Source organism: Leptodactylus fuscus, chromosome 9, assembly GCF_031893055.1.
Source record: "Leptodactylus fuscus isolate aLepFus1 chromosome 9, aLepFus1.hap2, whole genome shotgun sequence".
In the NCBI taxonomy this organism is placed as follows: Eukaryota; Metazoa; Chordata; class Amphibia; order Anura; family Leptodactylidae; genus Leptodactylus; species Leptodactylus fuscus.
The window spans coordinates 41,465,096-41,483,183 of record NC_134273.1 but is presented as its reverse complement, the minus strand read 5'-3'; the positions used below and the strand labels follow the sequence as shown (position 1 = coordinate 41,483,183).

General features: G+C 42.4%; 1 protein-coding gene across 1 annotated transcript; it reads left to right on the top strand.

The window, feature by feature from the left end:
* The first annotated feature begins 1,819 nt into the window (after positions 1 to 1,819).
* Positions 1,820 to 17,129, top strand: LOC142218259 (cytochrome P450 2D17-like). Its single transcript, XM_075286842.1, has 9 exons — positions 1,820 to 2,059; positions 3,925 to 4,096; positions 7,124 to 7,276; positions 7,649 to 7,809; positions 8,497 to 8,670; positions 9,601 to 9,742; positions 13,333 to 13,520; positions 14,261 to 14,402; positions 16,800 to 17,129. The coding sequence occupies exons 1-9, from the start codon at positions 1,856 to 1,858 to the stop codon at positions 16,979 to 16,981; spliced, it is 1,518 nt and encodes a 505-aa protein (XP_075142943.1). The 5' UTR covers positions 1,820 to 1,855; the 3' UTR covers positions 16,982 to 17,129.
* The last annotated feature ends 959 nt before the right edge of the window (positions 17,130 to 18,088 follow it).

Here is an 18,088-nt window from a genome sequence, read left to right as displayed (position 1 = left end):
TGCACAGTCACTTCAAGCAACATAGATATATATACATAAGAAACATTAAAAATCATCAAACAATAGGAATAAAAAATAATAACGAACAGCAACTGTATGACAAATGAAATACCATAGAGTGGCTTAGGTAATGAATAAAAAACTAAAAATTGCTCAATGGAAAGAGAGAGCCCCAATACTATAATACATTTTCTTTTTAGTGAGCCAAAAAACACATAGTTCCAAAGTAGTAACACTATTCCCAGCATAGGTATTAATCTATTTATAAACACTTCACACCAGATGGATATAAAGGTAACTGGGTGCATTTATTAACCCATTAATAGAACTAATGGACCTGCGAGACACTGGTAGAGCCGACTGCGCATGCCGGCCGGCGACAATATTTTTGAGGCCGCAAGGAAAGACTGCGCAGGTGTCAGAGCTGACGAAGAAGGAAGACGACAGAGAAGGGGAGGATGCAGGTGAAGAAGGCGTCGCTGGAGACAGGGTCTCGGGCAGCAGTTTGAGCGCTGGGGCCTGCTGTCATTGCTGCGGAGAACTCATTAGCATACCGGTAAAAACCTGTATTTCTAAGTAACGGCATGGCGGAGACCACGTCTAAAGGTAAGAGACAAATCAGTTACTCCCCTCTGCCAGTCTCTCCACTGTCTACCCATAGCCCAGCGAATTGAGTTCAAGCTACTAACGTTAACATACAAAGCCATCCACAACCTGTCCCCTCCATATATCTCTGAACTAACCCCCTGCTACCTGCCCACACGTAACCTCAGATCCTCCAATGACCTCCTGCTAATGGCCTTCCTGAATAGGTGAGTCTTCAGGGCCTTCTTGAAGCTTGTGATTGTGGGGGTCAGTCTTATGTGTCTTGGTAAGGAGTTCCAGAGTATGGGGCATGCACGGGAGAAATCTTGGAGACAGTTGTGTGAGGAGCGGATGAGAGCAGAGCGGAATAGGAGGGGGGAGAAGTGAATTAAGCGAGCAGCACAGTTTAAGGTGGACTGGAGGGGGCGAGGGTGTTTGCTGGGAGTTCATGGAGAAGGGTGTTGCAGTAATCTAGGCGGGAAATTATGAGGGCCTGGACGAGTATCTTAGTAGTTTCAGGGGTGAGGAAGGAGCGAATTCGGTGGATGTTCTTGAGTTGGAGGCGGCAAGAAGTGTTGAAGGTTTGAACGTGCGACTTGAAGGATAGGTTGGAGTCCAGGGTTACCCCAAGGCATCGGGCCCATCAGACAGGAGTAATTGTGGTTCCATTAACTTTGATAGATGGGTCAAGTGGAGGGGCTATACGGGGTGGGGCGAAGATGATGAACTCAGTTTTCTCCATATTGAGTTTGAGAAAGCAGGAGGAGAGGAAGGAGGCTACGGCCGTTAAACCGTCTGGACAGCAGGGAGGTAATGTCTGGTCCAGAGATGTATATTTGGGTGTCGTCGGCATAGCAGTGGTATTGAAAACCATGAGATTCTATGAGTTGGCCCAGGCCAAGGGTGTAGATGGAGAACAGGAGAGGTCCTAGGAAGGAGCCTTGGGGGACACCTATAGATAGACAGAAAATAGATATTTCTGAAGAGAGTTTTGTAGCCGGCTTCCTACAGGCAGTTTTGATAGCAATCCACAACCATATCTGAGGCCCCAAAAGGGTTGAACATGTCTCTACTTGTTTGTAGCTGCAGAATATTATTTACTTTAATTCTCTTGCCAAAAGTTGTTTTGTTTGATTGAAAAAAAGTGTACTTTGGATTAATAGGGAGGGGCCTGAATACAATATATATACATGTAATGAGTCAGCACAATCCGTCTGCTAACACTGCAGTAGGACTGAACAATTTGGGTTTAGTTTTACACATTGAAGAGATGGCTATGCTCGAGGGTTTTTTTAGTTTTTTGTTCTCCAATGTATTCATTTTGGGAATCTCCTTCATTATATGTCTACTCCTATTGGACTTTTTGAATAGCAGGAAAAAATATTCATCCTTTCCTCCAGGTCCTAAAGGTGTGCCGTTTTTGGGTAACATTCTGCAAGTGGATTTAAAAAATCCACAAGTCACGTTTCGGCAAGTAAGTATATATCGGTTACCATTATTAAAACTCAAACATATTTTATAATACCGTTGCTAGGTTCACCTTATGCCTGGGTTTCCGTTCTTTGGGTCAAGAACGTAAACCTAATCCTCTTATAAATCGGTTACCTGTGGAATCCCTTAGACCCCATAGACTATGGTGGGGTCCACCAGGTTTCCACCTGATTTCAGCCTGAAAAATGTGGAGGGAAAATTCCTGCTTGCAGGATTTTTCTCGCTGCATTTTTTGAGCAGATTCAGGGACAGAAACCCCCGAACATAATCCAGGCGCAGGTGTGAACCTAGCCCTAAAGGGGTTGTCCCATCACAAGGATCCTATCTATACTGCTTGTTAATGTGGAAGTAAGACTTTTCCTAAATACACTGCTTCAGCAAAACTGCTTTGTCCACTATCTTACTTTATTCAATTTTTTGTGGCCACAGCCCTGACTTAGCTGCTCCTGAGTCAAGTGATGTATCTGCTGCTCTCAGGGGGGAGGGAGGAGGGGCTAAGTGCAGGGAGCGAGCCTGTGTATCTAGCTATTCCTGTGTCTACACCATGTGACCTAGGTCCTGCACTCAGATAGGGGAGAGGAGCTGCTTTCATTTCTTCTGTTCTCCCAGTTATCAGGCTAGCTAATTCAATTGTGTTCATTATGGCAGAGACAGGCAGTCTCTGTATGTAACACAGCATGGAGTTGCTGCTGCCTGTACTTCATAGTCCAATGTGGGTGGGCGGAGCTACACGTTAATTTGGGGGCGGAGCTAAACGGCAGGTTGCCTGTGAAACCCCGCCCACCAAAGGATGCAAGAAACCAGGAAGAAAGAAGATTTTACAAGAGTGAAGACTGCTGGGAGGTGGGAGTGAGGTGGGAATACCCCTTTAACATGATTTATTCATCAGGTTTTTTTGTTTTGATGAAAAAAAAAATAAAAATAAAACTAGATTAAAAATATTAAATACATATAATGTCGCTCCTTGTATCATAGATATCGCTCACACTCATAAACTATGCCGTTATCATAAGTACACGCTGATTTTTGTCTATTTTCATAAGATAATTCAAAATGCAGATTCTTTCCACCCTGTAAACTGGGAGCAGAATTGTCCGTCCTCACTATAAGATTGTATAGCAGTATTTCCTTTATACCTTCTGGCACTCTGAGTGGTGTCCACCCCCCCTCACCTCCAGTAGATTCAGTAGTGCTTGCAGTCAATTTTGTGTCCATAATCTTAATCTCAGTTGTGTCTTAACTACAGAACAGCAGGTTTCTTCCAGTATTACCCCTCTAACCCTAAGTCATCTCAGTAGCGCCCCCACCGCTCTACTCTACTTTCCCTAGTAGTAAAATAACTGGCTGCTCGTACTTGGCTACTTGTCACACTAGAGCTTCCCGTTTCTCAGATCAGTGCTTAGCACCTTTACCCCTTTTCTTCGTTTTGCTTTCTCCATTATTTATATAAGGGTCACAGTCACTGCTGCTGTTCTACTTGTAGTCAAGGCTGATCCTGCCTGTGCCTCCTTATTATCATATTGTAACACAACAGGTGTGGGTCCCCTGTGTCACTAAACCAGTTTGAGGCCGGGGCCCACGTGGTGTTTTACAGGACTTTTCTCTCCGCCAGTTTCAGTATAAAACCATTGGTAACCAGGGGGACCCCATTATAGACTATGAGGTCCACAGGTAACCACTTTTTAAGTGGACAAGTTCTCCATCTTTCGAGTCCCTATGTGGGTGCATGAACCTAGAGGGAACCTAGACACAAACATAGGCACCATTACATATAGTAAATTACTGAAACTGTGGTTTTGCACTTGAAATAGTTTCACACTTCCATAATACATGTATTGTTGTCGCCAGATGAGCAAGGAGTATGGCAGTGTCTTTACTCTGCAGTACTTCTGGAAAAAAATGGTGATAGTCAATGGATTTAACGCAATGAAGGAAGTTTTAATCGACAAGTCTGAAGACACAGCAGATCGCCCTCGACTACCGATCTTTGAAAAAGTAGGATACATTGGTGATACCAAAGGTAACGTCTATGTAATGCCATAGGTGCTTGTAATGGAATTTTGCAATAATACAGTAGATATGTTGTCTGTCACCGTAGTGAGCTCTATAACACAGTGGGGGCAGTTTAATATGCTTGGGGGAGGTGATAGACTTTCTTTAAGGGAAACCGGTCACCATGTTTGAGGCCAGTAAGCCACCGGCACGTCCTTATACAAGTGGAATTTAGCGAGCACTTAAGAAGTTTCTTATATCCATCTGAACTATTCATTTACAAAAAAAAAACAGTAGACAACATTAACTGTTTAAGTGAACAGAGACGGAGTTGCAGTAACCTAGCACAGCCATTACTCAGTGGACAGAGCCATCTCCTTCCATTGTATAGTTACTCCACCAGTGATTCCCTGTATCAGTTCAATCCCAGGTTACCCCAAAACAGAGGAAAGACCAAAACTAACATTTGGCCTCCTAACCTCAGCGGCCCCAAGCATGGTGACAGTTTTCCTTGAAGTGGATGTTGGTATTTATGGACAGAATACATTATATGAAAAAGGTATCGATTACAATGTATGAATAGCAGAGCAGACACATACTGAAGATTTGTTTTTTTTCCATGAAATAACTATCACAAATAATGTTCTAGCTTCTATGATTTGTGTATACTCTACTTTTATATGTCGAGCTGACGAGTACACTAGGGCACAGTGAAGAAAAAAACAGGGTGGCGCTCTCCTTAATGGCACAAACACAGATGAAGGATGCAAGACACTTTATTGGATAACGTGTTTTGGGGTTTGGCGTAATAAGAACGCACCCCTTCGTCAGATCTCCAGATATGTGGTGCAGCAGATTCCTATGTAGAAAGCACAATATGCTTTTGGCACCAAGAGAAGCAGCATATATGGCATTGGTATTGTGCACAAACCTGGAAACGCGTTATCCAATAGTGTCTTCCATCCTTCATCTGTGTTTGTGCCATTGAGGAGAGCGCCACCCTTTTTTTTTTTTCACTGTGCCCCAGTGTACTCTTCAGCACTACACCACCGACTACCCGCAGCCTCAGTTTGCCAATTGTTTCGCCAGGGGTGTTTATGACCCTCATTTCAGACTAATACAACTCTTCATTGGACTGTGCACTCCCCAGATTTGGGACGATGGCTATCTTGCAGTCTAACTGGGAGGGTTGGACGGAGCTACTGTTTTGAACAATTTACTAGTGAGGTGACCCAACAGGAGCGCAAACATATCTGTGTTTTTGCTCTCCAATCCACCTACTTTTATATGTATTGTATATATTACATTATATTCAGTGCTCCAGAACCTTTGGGTTACATACACACATTCATTGGCATGCATGATTCCATGAAAAACGTGGATGGATGGATTCACATGCCATCTAGGTTTTACATATAACTGAATCAGTGAACCCAGAACACACAACAGACAACAATTTTGTGGTCCAGGTTCATGGCCCCCACCTGGACATGTGAAAATATATAGTTGTTAGCATTGGACCATAGAAATGAATGGGTCAGTGTCATATATCCCGTCCAGCACAAATATTCATAGGAATGAAAGAGAGGACATAGTGCAGTCACCCATGATTAATATGAGTCTAAGAAAGGATTTATTACACTCACAAAAGCAGATTGTATGCAACCATATCATATGAAAACTAGGCTCAAGAACTCGGCCTGACTCAAGTTTCACCTTATTCAGCTACTTCCAGGTCATAGACTGCAACCCCCACCCCGATCACATTTATACAAGAAGCATGTTAACTCAATAACTGCCAGACACATGTGAAAAACAATTACAAACCAGGTTATAATTAAAAATAACATCAATACCAGTGGTGGCATTGGTAGGCCACTACCTACTGGACCATTCTAGCTGGTAACGGATGATAGTCACTTGCCCATCTTCACTTTGCCCTGTGCCACTTCTGCCTAAGCTCCATCCTCCGCACATTGTGTTCTGACACTGAATACGATCTGTGCTGTTGTGTCCTGGTGCTGTTCAGCTTTGGGACGTAATATGTAGCAAGATGCTGGAGCCAAAGCAGAAGAGTCCCTGAGCAGGAGTGCGATAGGTAAGTGTTATCAGCTACCTGCTGGAATAATCCAGGGGGCACTTACTGTATGGGATTGTGCAAAGGGACGCTCACTATATGGGTGCCTGTTAAGAACTTACTGTAAGGGTGTTATACCATGTGGTTTCCAGGAAATGGGACATTATACTGTGTAGTAACCAGAAAAAGGATCATTATACCATGTGGGTTCCAGGAAAGGGAGTGTTACATTGCGTGAAAGCCAGGAAAGTGGGCCTTCTACCCCCTTCTACCCTATGACGGCCAGCAAAGGGAGTATTACATGACATTACATGAAAATTGTTATTTAGCACCAATTTAAAGGGATCCTATAATTTAAACTCAATTTTTTCTGCCTATCACGTAGGAATAGCCTTAAGAACGGCTATTCTTCTCCTACCTTTAGCTGTCTTCTCCGGGCTGCTGTTCAGTTAAAATCCAGTTTTTTGCCGGTATGCAAATGAGTTCTCTCGCAGCACTGGGGGCGGCTCCTAGTGCTCAAACAGTACTGGGGCATCCCCAATGCTGTGAGAGAACTCTCCAGCGTTGCCTCCATCTTCTTCAGGGACGGGGTCTTCACGCGTCTTCTTCTGGGGGTTGGCTTCAAACTTCTAGGCTTCGGGCCTAGGGCAAAGCCGACTGTGCATGTCCGCCAGCCACAAGAAAATGGCCGCTTACAATACTGTGTAGTCATACTGGACGACATTACATATAAAAAGTGGATTTTCTCACATCTTCAAGTCTGGACCTTCTTTGCGACCATTGTGGCAATCTGTCAATGCGGTGTGTTTCTTCCACAGGCCTCACAAAACCACTGATCAATAAAAATGGGGTTATTAATAAAGGGAAACAGCTATATGCCTGACATGAGTCTCCATCTTGGACCAATCTGGAACACAAAACAAGCAATGACATCACCTTTAGCACTTTTTGGTACTAAATCTTCTGTATCCTTACCAGGAATAGTGTTGGCTCATTATGGAAATACATGGAGAGACAGCAGAAGGTTCACCCTGACAACGCTGAGAAACTTTGGGATGGGGAAGAAATCCCTAGAGGAGAGAGTGACAGAAGAAGCCCAGTGTCTGTATTCTGCTTTCGAGTCCAAGAAAGGTAGGTTTCAATGCACATTTAAAGACTTCTATTTTAAAGAGGACATCTCATCACTTTTGCCACCTACAATTCCAGTCCGACAAGCAACAGGAATTCTATTTTAGGATTCTGCATGGTATAGGAATCCTATTTTAGGTTTCTTGGTGCCACATTTCATCTTCATGTACATGAGAATGGAAGAACATAGACCCCATAATGCAAATTGTACGCCTCTGCATAGTACCAAATCCTCAGTGATCAAAAGCAAGAGCTTCTTTTCCATAGCAAATAATACTAATCACTAGACTCAAGCATTCTACATTATAAGACTTCACGTCACAATGTATAGTATATGTAAGAACTTGAAATGTAATATTGGCTTCTTCTTTACAGGTTGCCCCTTCAATCCTCATTTCCTAATAAACAATGCAGTTAGTAATGTCATCTGTTCTATCGCATTTGGAAACCGGTTTGAGTACGATGACCAGAAATTTCAAAAACTTCTAAGCTTCTTTGATGCAGCGCTAAAGGCGGAGTTTGGATTTCTAGGCCAGGTGATTCAATATTAATAATAATTTTATTTATATAGCACCAACATATTCTGTAGCACTTTACAAATTGTAGGGCTAAAGTACAGACAAAATGAACCATGACAGAGTAGTGAGCCATTCACACAATGGGACTGAGGACCCTGCTCGCATGCATTTAAAGGGTGGAGGGGGGGGGGGGGGGGAGGTGACACGAGAGGTAGCAGGGGCGGCATAGAAGGTAGCATTGCTTATACAGTGGCCCAGCCATATGGGGCCACTGTGGAGTATTATACTGTGTGCGGCCATTGTGGAGCATTATACTGTGAGGGAGTCTGGAGGGCATATTATACTGAATGGGGGCCACTGTGGAGCATTATACCAGGGGGCAGTATGGAACATATTATACTGTTTGGAGATACTGTGGAGAATTAAACTGGAGGGTGGGGCTCAGGGGAGTATTCTATCCATTGTGGGGCCACTGTGGAGCATTTTATCCGATGTGGGGCCACTGTGGAGCATTATACTCTGTGGGGAGCACTGGGGAACATTATATATATTGTGTAGGAGCCACAGGACAGAATACTGTAAGATACATTGGGGAGGAGGGAGCCTACACATTTTACCAGGATAGGATCTAAAAATTCCGGATAGCAGCCTTGCATCTGTCCATCCATTTTTCTCTAGTATCTGTTTTTGTTTTTTAATTTTTAGATATTGAATGAAATTCCTTTCCTTACAAATATTCCATGGCTTATTGATCGCGTTATTCAGCCAGAGCGTCAAATCATTGCGTTTCTAAAGGAAGTCATTTCGGAACATAAGAAAACTTGGAATCCAAATGATATCCGAGATTTTATTGATTCCTACTTACTCGAGATGACCAAGGTAAGTCCGCTTTTGCACTGTATACAGGAGCCAGTAGGCACAAAATGCCATCAGGTAAAATTGCTTTTGGCTGGTATATATGTAACTGGGACTTGCTTTGGCAACTGGATTGGAATTTTAAGAATCTAAGAACTGAAATAAGGCGCTGCTTTTAAAAAGATCAGAAAAATCCACATGGAGAGGCCGGTATAGTCTGCAAATGCATTTGTTTTATAAATCTTGAAACCAGTAAACATAATTGTTTGTATATATTGATGTTACAGAATTGTTCTTTTAGGCTAAGGCCCCATGTAGCGGGCCGCAGCAAAAAAGCTCTGCAGAAAAAAACATGGCGGCAACGCATCATGTTTTATCCTGTAGCTCTTTTCACAGAAAGTCTGCAGGAAAAAGTCTTACCTATCTTCAGTCTTCTGGCACGAAGCAATACTTCCATCACTTTTGCCAGCGCCTGCGCAATAGAGATTTATAGTACAGTCGCTGGTGTAGCTCGCTATAGAACTCAGCATACTGCTCAGTATGCTGTTCTATAGCAAACTACACCAAAATGGTGCTCGGACATGCGCAGTACCACTCTTAACAGAGCGGAAATGCGCATGCCCAAGAATTCAAATGCAGCAGCGCGATCTGGCTGGAAGAACATCCAGTGAGGAGGAGGAGGGTCAGATGGGGCACAAGCAATGGAGGGGCGTGGGTAAAGGTATGACGTGGGGGGTGCTCGGAGGCCCTAGGGAACGCCCAGGGTGCTCGGTGGGCTCATTTATATAAAGTAATTAACCAGGATTACAACAGAACGGCGGGGAGAATCGAAAAAAAGAAGGTAGTAGTAGAATAGGCTTTGTAAAGGCAATCCAGGAATGTCTTTATCTCAAAACCACTGACACCAATGATAGACTCCCTTTACTATATAGTCCAAGTGTTTTCATCTACTAGGTAAAAGAAGATGGCAGCTGCACTTTAACCGAGGCCAACCTAATCTATACAACAAATGACTTATTTGGAGCTGGCACAGAAACTACAACCACCACCCTAAGATGGGGGCTGTTGTATATGATCCTCTACCCAGATATTCAGTGTAAGTAGCCTCATTTATAGTGTACCCTTATAATAATGAGAACATGATAAGCAACGTCTGGTGATATGTGATGTGTGGGATTCTTTAATCCTCAGCCTAGTACAAAATACTGCATAAATTTTGGATAGTCTAAGAAAAGTGATGCTTGTAAATACCGGCTAAAGTGTGCTTTATAAAAAGTAAAAGCTCCACAACTATTTATTCCACTAAGGTGGTAGGGTTTCCCCACTGTGCAGATTTTTTATTGCAGCATGAAAACGAGATGGTGAAATCTAATCCAATATCCAAAAATAAATTATAAAAGGGTAGATCCTCAAAGGTATGAAATCAAAAAAGTGTGTGAAGGTCACTAAATAAGGGCTATTAAAACGTTAAGCTTTATTAAATATCAGCTAAAATCCACAAAATGTGCTCCCATAGGAGGAAGCCTACAAAACCAAAAACACAAAAATAAATATATATATTTTGTGGATTTTAGCCGATATTTAATAAAGCTTAACATTTTAATAGCCCTTATTTGGTGACCTACCTTCACACACTTTTTCAATATCCAAATACCCCCCAAAAAATACCCAAAAAGAGATACCCACCCAACTCTCATTGGTAGATTAGGACCCCCATTAGCAGATCAAAAAAATCCCCTTATATGGCCCCACATAGTATAACTACCCCCTTTTTTGCTCCCAAACAGTATACACCCATTTTTTTAGCCCACCACACAATACATGACTACCTTTTTTTTTTGTCCCACAACACGATACATAACCCCATTTTTCTAGCTCCCCACACGGTACGTAGCCTGTTTTTTTCTGGCCCATCACATGGTATATGACCCCCTTTTTTATTCACCCAAACAGTATATGACCCCTTTTTTGGCCCCACAGTATATCACACTTCTTTTTATGGCCTCCTACAGTATATAACCCCCTTTTTTATGCCACCAACATAGTATATGACCCCTTTGTTATGGTCCTTCACAACATATTACCCCTTTTTTGCTAACACCTTTTTATGGCCTCCACATGGTATATGACCCCATTTTTTTTACCTCCTTCACCACACAATGTTTGATTTTTTTTTTTTTTTTTTAAAGCCCACCCTCAGTATAAGACACACATCCCACACAGAGTGGCGGCTGATAGTTTTTGCCCACCTCTTCATGCTCCTGTCCTGGCCGCCCTCCTCTGCCAACTCCAGGGTGTGCTGTAGCAGACACTGAAGAACGCCAGGACACTATACGTAACGTCCCAACGTTCTTCAGAGTTGTGATGTAATTGTGCTGCTGCCTACAGGCGGGCCTGGACAGCAGCTGGACAGGTAAGTAAAAAGTATCGGCCGCTGCTTACTGTAATAACACAATAAGCAGCAGCTGATAAAAAAAAAAATACCACCGACCAGTTTATTCCATGAGGTGCCGCCAACATTGCCTCAGGCCACCTAATGGAAGATGCAACTGTCCCAGATTTAGTGAGACAGTCCCAGATTCTGGGTCATGTCCCATGGTTCCAGTCGGCAGGAAGTATGTCCCGGATTCATAATCTGTGTCCGGAGAGGATATAGATGAGTTGAATACAGTGGTGAAGCAGGAACGGACAGCTCCTTGCTCAACCACTTTACCGCCTATATGCTCTGGCAGCTGTAGGCGCGATGTTATGACGTCACTCACATCGCGCCTACAGCTCCCAGGACAAGAGCCTGCCAACTGTGCAGCAGTGAAGTGAGGAGAGGGGAGTATCAGGGTTTTTTTTTTTTTATGTTAAACCTTTGCAGCTCAAGACCGACATTAAACTGTGGGGGCAGATGGAGGTGTGGGCAATATACTAGGGGGGGCAATATACTAGGGGGGGGGCAATATACTGAGGGGCATATGAAGGGGGACATTAAACTGGGTGGGGCATATAAGGGAGACATTAAACTTTGGGGGCAGATGAAGAAGGACATTAAACTGGGAACAGATGGGGGGGTTATTAAACTAGGGGCAACTGGAGGGAAAAAAATTAATCCTGGGGGTAGCTGGAGGAGGACATCAAGCTGGGGGCAGCTGAAGGGGGACATTAAACTGAGGTCAATTAGAGAAGGACATTAAACGGAGCAGCTGGAGGAAGACATTGTCCCCCTCTAGTTGCCCCCACGGTTTAATGACCCTCTCCAGCTGCCCCAGTTTAATATTTCCCTTCAACGACGGCGCATGAGCCAATAGAAATGCATTATGTGCCCCTCTGGCACGCATGCCATTGCTTCACCAACACAGCTATAGATGGACAAGAAATACATACAGACTGGTTAGTATGGGGGCGTTCACACTACTGTCAGTGTCCGACAGGTAGTGTCCGCTCCTAGTGTCCATTCAAAATCTTGCACGGATATTAGCAGCGAACACTTTTCATTCATGTAAATGGCGATCGGGTGCGTTCTTTTGCACTCCGTGCCTGTCCTTCACTGTCCATTTGTAAAGATGTCCGACTTTTCAAGCGGACAGCAAAAACCTACATCCTGACATTTCACATCAATAAAATACTATGATTTTGTGAAAAAAAAAAAAAGTCCTATTACACCCCTAACTCCAGTTATTTGAAATTTTTAATAGGCACTGCTCCACTGATTCAGGCACAGTTTCTCTCTAGCTCCCACTGTGCTCAAGCAATTATTTCTGTTTTGGAACCTACTCTCTACTGTCAGGTGGGCAGTTCCAGGCTATCTACTCCAGCCCAGAACTGCCCATCTGACAGAAGAGAGACAAATTAGCATATCAGGCTCTGAAGCTAACTGCATTGATCGCTCATGAATGGTAGGGGCTACAGAAAAAACTCCAACTGTGCCAGAATCTTTGCATAGGCGCCTATTAATGAATGCAAAGAACTGGAGTTGGTGGAAGTGGGGAAAGGTCTTGTATGAGAATACCCCTTAAATTGAAATATCTTCCTCTTATAATTACCATAAATAGGAAGAGGTATAAAAATCAAAAAACATATGTGCACCATATAGAAATTAGGCAGGAAACAAATCCGAGAGCAGTAAAAGGAATCTGTCAGGTCCAAAATGCCTCCCAAACGAAAGGGCTAGTTCACACATGGGCGAAGGGGAGGTTTTTGACAGCGGATTTCGCGTCAAAATCAGCCCCTTTATAATGGAGCCCTATGTGAACAGCTAGCTTTTTTTTTCTGCTAGCTTTTTTTTTCCTGCTAGTTATTTTTCAGCTAGCACAAAAAAAAAGCGACATGACCTTTCTTCAGGCGTTTTCCGCCTGAAGAAAGCAATAGAAGTGAATGGGAGGCGAAAACCGCGCAGTTTTTTTTCCAAAAATAAGCGACGCAGCAAATATATGTCATAACTGTGCCACATACGGATGCCCACGTCCTGACACCCCTTCATATAAACTAGAGGCAAGTTAATTCCAGTGACATTTTTTTATATTCTGTTTTCTGATCCTAGTATGGAGGCATATGTCACACTACAGTGGGGCTATGTGGGATGCTATATAACTTACTAGTCATCAAAATGCTTTGCACATACGTCTCTCTCTCTCATTGCACCCAACAAAAACTAATGTACAGAATAAGTTTTCCCATTATTGATATCTTACCATTCAGCCAAAGTTCAAGAGGAAATTGATCAAGTGATTGGAAGAGAGAGGAAACCAACAATGGGCGACGTGCTGAACATGCCATATACTAATGCTGTGATCCATGAAATACAACGATGTGGGGATATTATTCCCTTGTCCATACCGCATATGACCTACAGGGACGTAGAATTTCAAGGATACATTATACCAAAGGTAAAGTGATGGGGCCATGTACAATCTTTTATTTATTAAATACTTGTATTTCCTATGATACCACAATTCTGGAGCATTTTTTCTTAGGGCTCTACATTGTGCCATCCATTATGTTAGGGAACAGGGCAGCAGAAATAATGGATCCTTAGGGGGTTGAATACTTTTACAAGTCACTGTAGCAATGTGACTCCAAAGGACAAGCTTTACTGTAAAGGGACACTCCACTATTTTTTTTTTTTCTGGAGTCTTTTTAAAGACCATAACCTCAATATGTGTGTACTCAATGTTTTTTCTTATTTTCCATTCACTTACTGCAAAAAGCCATATGATCACAGAGTGACGTTTTTTACAGTATGGATTGTTGTGCAAACATGAAATATCTCCTGACAATCTAGCTCAGGGGCGGATCCAGGGACGGGAGCGAGGCCCCGCGGCGCGGCCCGGACCTAACAAAACGCAGGTCAGGTCGGTCGGTTAGAAGCGCGAGGCCCTTACTCACCAGTCTTCACTGCTGTAAACTCTTCTTTCTTCCTGGTTTTCTTGCGTCAATTGGTGGGCGGGGTTTCATACGCAACGCCAGCGGTGAGTTGACATCGTTTCTATGCCGCTGTCCTTGCGTGCGAGCTCCCAATGCTCTATAAATAGATGGGGAGATCTGTCCCCCAGCCTTTGCATATGCTGTGTGCTCAGCACTCTTATTGTATATCACGCCTATAGATTTTGATGTTTTGTATTTATAGGGTACCACTATCATCACAAACCTGTCTTCTGTGCTCAAAGATCAACATGTATGGGAGAAACCATTCCAATTTTACCCAAAGCACTTCTTGGATGAGAACGGCAAGTTTGTAAAACGAGAAGCATTTATCCCATTTTCTGCAGGTAACTTTATAAATCTATCATAAATAATGTAGGTGTTATGAAACTATTCCTTTTAATGTTACCCAGCCAAAAGTCAAGTAAGTCAGAAGGAAGGTGAGTGCTCCAGTTATTTCCTACAGCAGGGCACAAAACTGAAGCCTGGAAATGTGAGTAGTCTGCGGTACACAAAGGATTTAAAGGGGGTTGTCTGGGCAAAAATTTTATTTTTTTTAAATCGGTCTGGGGAGGTGATTTTTTTTTAAAAAAATCATACTCATCTGTCCCTCGGTGCCTCCCATCACAGTCCAGTCCTTCCGGTCCATTGTTGTCTTCCGGTACAAGCCCCAACCACGTGACCTCTGAGGCCAGTCAGCAGCTTCAGGGAAAGGAAACCGCGACATCACAGTTGGCGAGGAATTTCACTTCAAGAAGACAGATGAACCTCAGAATTGGGCTGGAAGGACACTGGAGCACAGGGGACAGGAGAGTAGGATTTTATTATTTGTCATCTGCCTCAGTTTATTTAAAAAACAAAACAAAAAAACAACATTTTTTGCCCTGACAACCTCTTCAACCCTATAACCAGTTGGATATAGCCTGTAAATCTTTTACTTTTTTATACACCAATCACATATCACAATTACTGTGCGAAATTTAAAAAAATACTAACAAAGATATTTTATTTTTTAAGAAGTTCTTCACTTTGGGTAGTCAATTTACCTTAGAGAGATCTATTGAAAATAATCTGATTATAAAGAAGAAGAAAGGATCCCTTCTATTAACTCAGAATTCTCTAATAGGATATACACTGATGAGCAAAAGGGTAACAATGTTTTGAACACTTTCAGGCATTCAGGCTCCATATCTCCCCATCCAATACGGCTTTGAATGTGAGAGTCCCATCATTTTATAGACAATCATACATAAATTTGACAACTATTTAGCATATGATTAGTTATGCAGATTCTTGTCATGTAACTGCATTGTTACGGTTCTGCTCCTGGTGGTGGAAAAATGTTTATCTTCTTGTATACTACATATTACAACCTGTTCTCACATTCTGTAATTGTAAAAGGGGGGCTAATGGGTCGAGAAATTGAAGGAACTGTCAAGTTTCGTGGAAGAAGCCTGATGGTATGGGGTTGTTTCACAGCAAAAGGCGTTGGATACTTGACCAGGATCGATGTTGGTCTCAATGCTGAGATATATGTGTGCATGCTACAATATTAGTTACTTTGTACACTATGGGAATGAAAAGTTCAACAAATCATTTCAGCAGGACAATGACCTGAAGCATATGTTGAAATTAGTGCAGAAATGGTTCAATGACAATGACGTAGAGTTGTTGTATTGGCCCCCACACTCCCCAGACTTCAATCTAATTAGACACTTGTGGGTAGAGTTGAAGAAAAAGCTATATTCCTACCTGAGTCGACCAACATTGGGAACGTGGTAGAAGAGACCTGGGATTCATATTTCAGTTGAGACATGCTTCAATCTGATGAAGGATTCAGTCAGTGTTGAAAGCCAAATATGGATTTACAAAATAACAAGAATTTAAATTAAGATTTTTTACAAGCAAAACAGTAACAATGCAGTTACATGACAAGAATCTTCATAACTAATCATATGCTAAATAGTTGCAAGTCAAATTTATGCATGAGATAGCCAAGATAATTGTCTATAAATGATGGGAGTCTCACCTTCAAAGCTGTAGTGGATGGTGAGATATGGAGCCTGAAAGCCAGAAGTTCAAAACATTGTTACAATAAGGGAGGGTGGATGAGCAGAATTGCAGCATCAACACAGTTGCTGCTGCTGCTGGCTTCCTGCAGGACAGGAGTATAGCGATGCCGCAGGCCCCGGCACCTGTGTTGGCATCTAAAACTCTCCCTGGCATCCGTCGTTCTATTACAGCAGTTGCCGGGTCTGTAATGGCGGCTGCTCTGCTGCAGAGCGGCCACCATAGCAACCGGGTTTCTGCTATCCGTGGAAGCCCGCAGCTAATGCCAGCCCCATACCTGTAAAGTTGCAGGCCGGCTCCTGCGTGGCGATATCGTAGGAGCCGACCTGTTCTGGTGACAGCCGGGAGCCTAACTGAAGGCTCCCAGGCCTGTCACTGCTATATTACTATTGTGGCTGGTCCATGACCATCCGCAATTGTAATGTATAGAATTTCCCATAGACGTCAATACATTTGTATTGCCGTCTATGGGACTTGCAATCAAATGATTGCAGGTTCAAGTCCCCTAGGGGGGCTAATAAATAGTTGTAATCCGAAAAATACGGTATTACCACTGTGTGAACATACTCTTGTGATGATGCTCTTTTATGTACCACCAAGCTCTCAAAAAGGAATTTATTTGTAAAAATGTAAAAAAATAAATAAATTGTGATTTGTGGATTTTTGTCTTGTAGGTCGGAGGGTTTGTTTAGGAGAACAACTTGCTAGAATGGAGCTTTTCCTGTTTTTTACAACTCTTCTCCAAAAACTTACATTTGAGATACCAAGTGACCAACCTTGTCCAAGTGAAAATCCTTTCTATGCTTTAACTCTGAGTCCTGAGCCCTACAGTCTACGTGCTGTATCAAGGGAGTAAGGGAATAGGGAATTGTACCACTTGGTTTGCCATTACCTCTCTTTAGATCTTATACACACATTATTGTAACTCATGGCTATGTTCCAATTTGTGGTAATATGCAAGAGAAAGTAATATCAATTATATGAGCACTTATACGAATATATACTTCTACGAATTCTAAGAATAAAGTTTGAATAAATGTGTGATTTTTCTTATTACCTACATAACCGTTCACCACATAAACCAACGTCAGATAACGAAGCAAAACCCTTATATTCTTCAGCCATGCCATCTGTCAAATCTTGTGTGTAAGGTATAGAAGTCAAGCCTACAAATATATTCATCTTTGTTGTACATATACCTAGGGGGTAAGTACACACACCTTGAACGAGTAGCCAGGAAGGGTTACATTCATATTGACAATGCCATTAGTGTTGGCCAAGTGAGTGTGTCACAACTTGTCATGGCAGAGTTTATTGATCATGTTATATTGTGTGTTATGATTAGTGCCGGGTGATTGTGACCCATTTTAAAATTGTAATTAATCAGGACTTTTACCTCTGATTATTGGTGATTATTTAGGTCATGCCCCTTTTAAAATGAACATGGCTTAACCAGAACCTCTATTTGACTACTACATGGAGCCCCGACCGACGGAGAGCTTATCCGCTTAAAAAAAAACACAACAAAAAAACCTGTTACCCACGGATACCCAGTTTTATAATGAAACCAGCAGAGACAAAAATTCTCTACGCAGGATCTTCCTCTTTGCTGATTTTAGGCGGAATCTGCAGCAGAGTCCAACACAGATCTGAACCTAGCCTAAGTGTGTGTTTACCTTAGGTGGACCCATGCTTTTATTTTAGGGACCTGCATTCCCCCAATACCATATATTTTAACATTTACCTTTAATTCTTCCTGCATGAGAACATTCAGTCCTTATGCTTGTCAGAATATGGCGACTTCAAGAACATTTTTTCTTCAGTTTTGGATTTTTGTTAAAGCATAACAAAAACTATATATTATATATTTGTTATTGACATAATTGTAATGACCCATAGAAAATAGGTAAAGTCATTTCGGCTGCAGAGTGTACACCATAAAACAAAATCCACAAAAAAAAAG

Excerpts from the sequence above, each read along its gene's own strand:
- LOC142218259 (XM_075286842.1), top strand. The coding sequence starts at position 1,856 with ATGGCTATGCTCGAGGGTTTTTTTAGTTTTTTGTTCTCCAATGTATTC. Across the intron at positions 8,671-9,600 it reads ACTTACTCGAGATGACCAAG|GTAAAAGAAGATGGCAGCTG; the intron begins GTAAGTCCGCTT and ends TTCATCTACTAG. Across the intron at positions 14,403-16,799 it reads ATTTATCCCATTTTCTGCAG|GTCGGAGGGTTTGTTTAGGA; the intron begins GTAACTTTATAA and ends TTTGTCTTGTAG.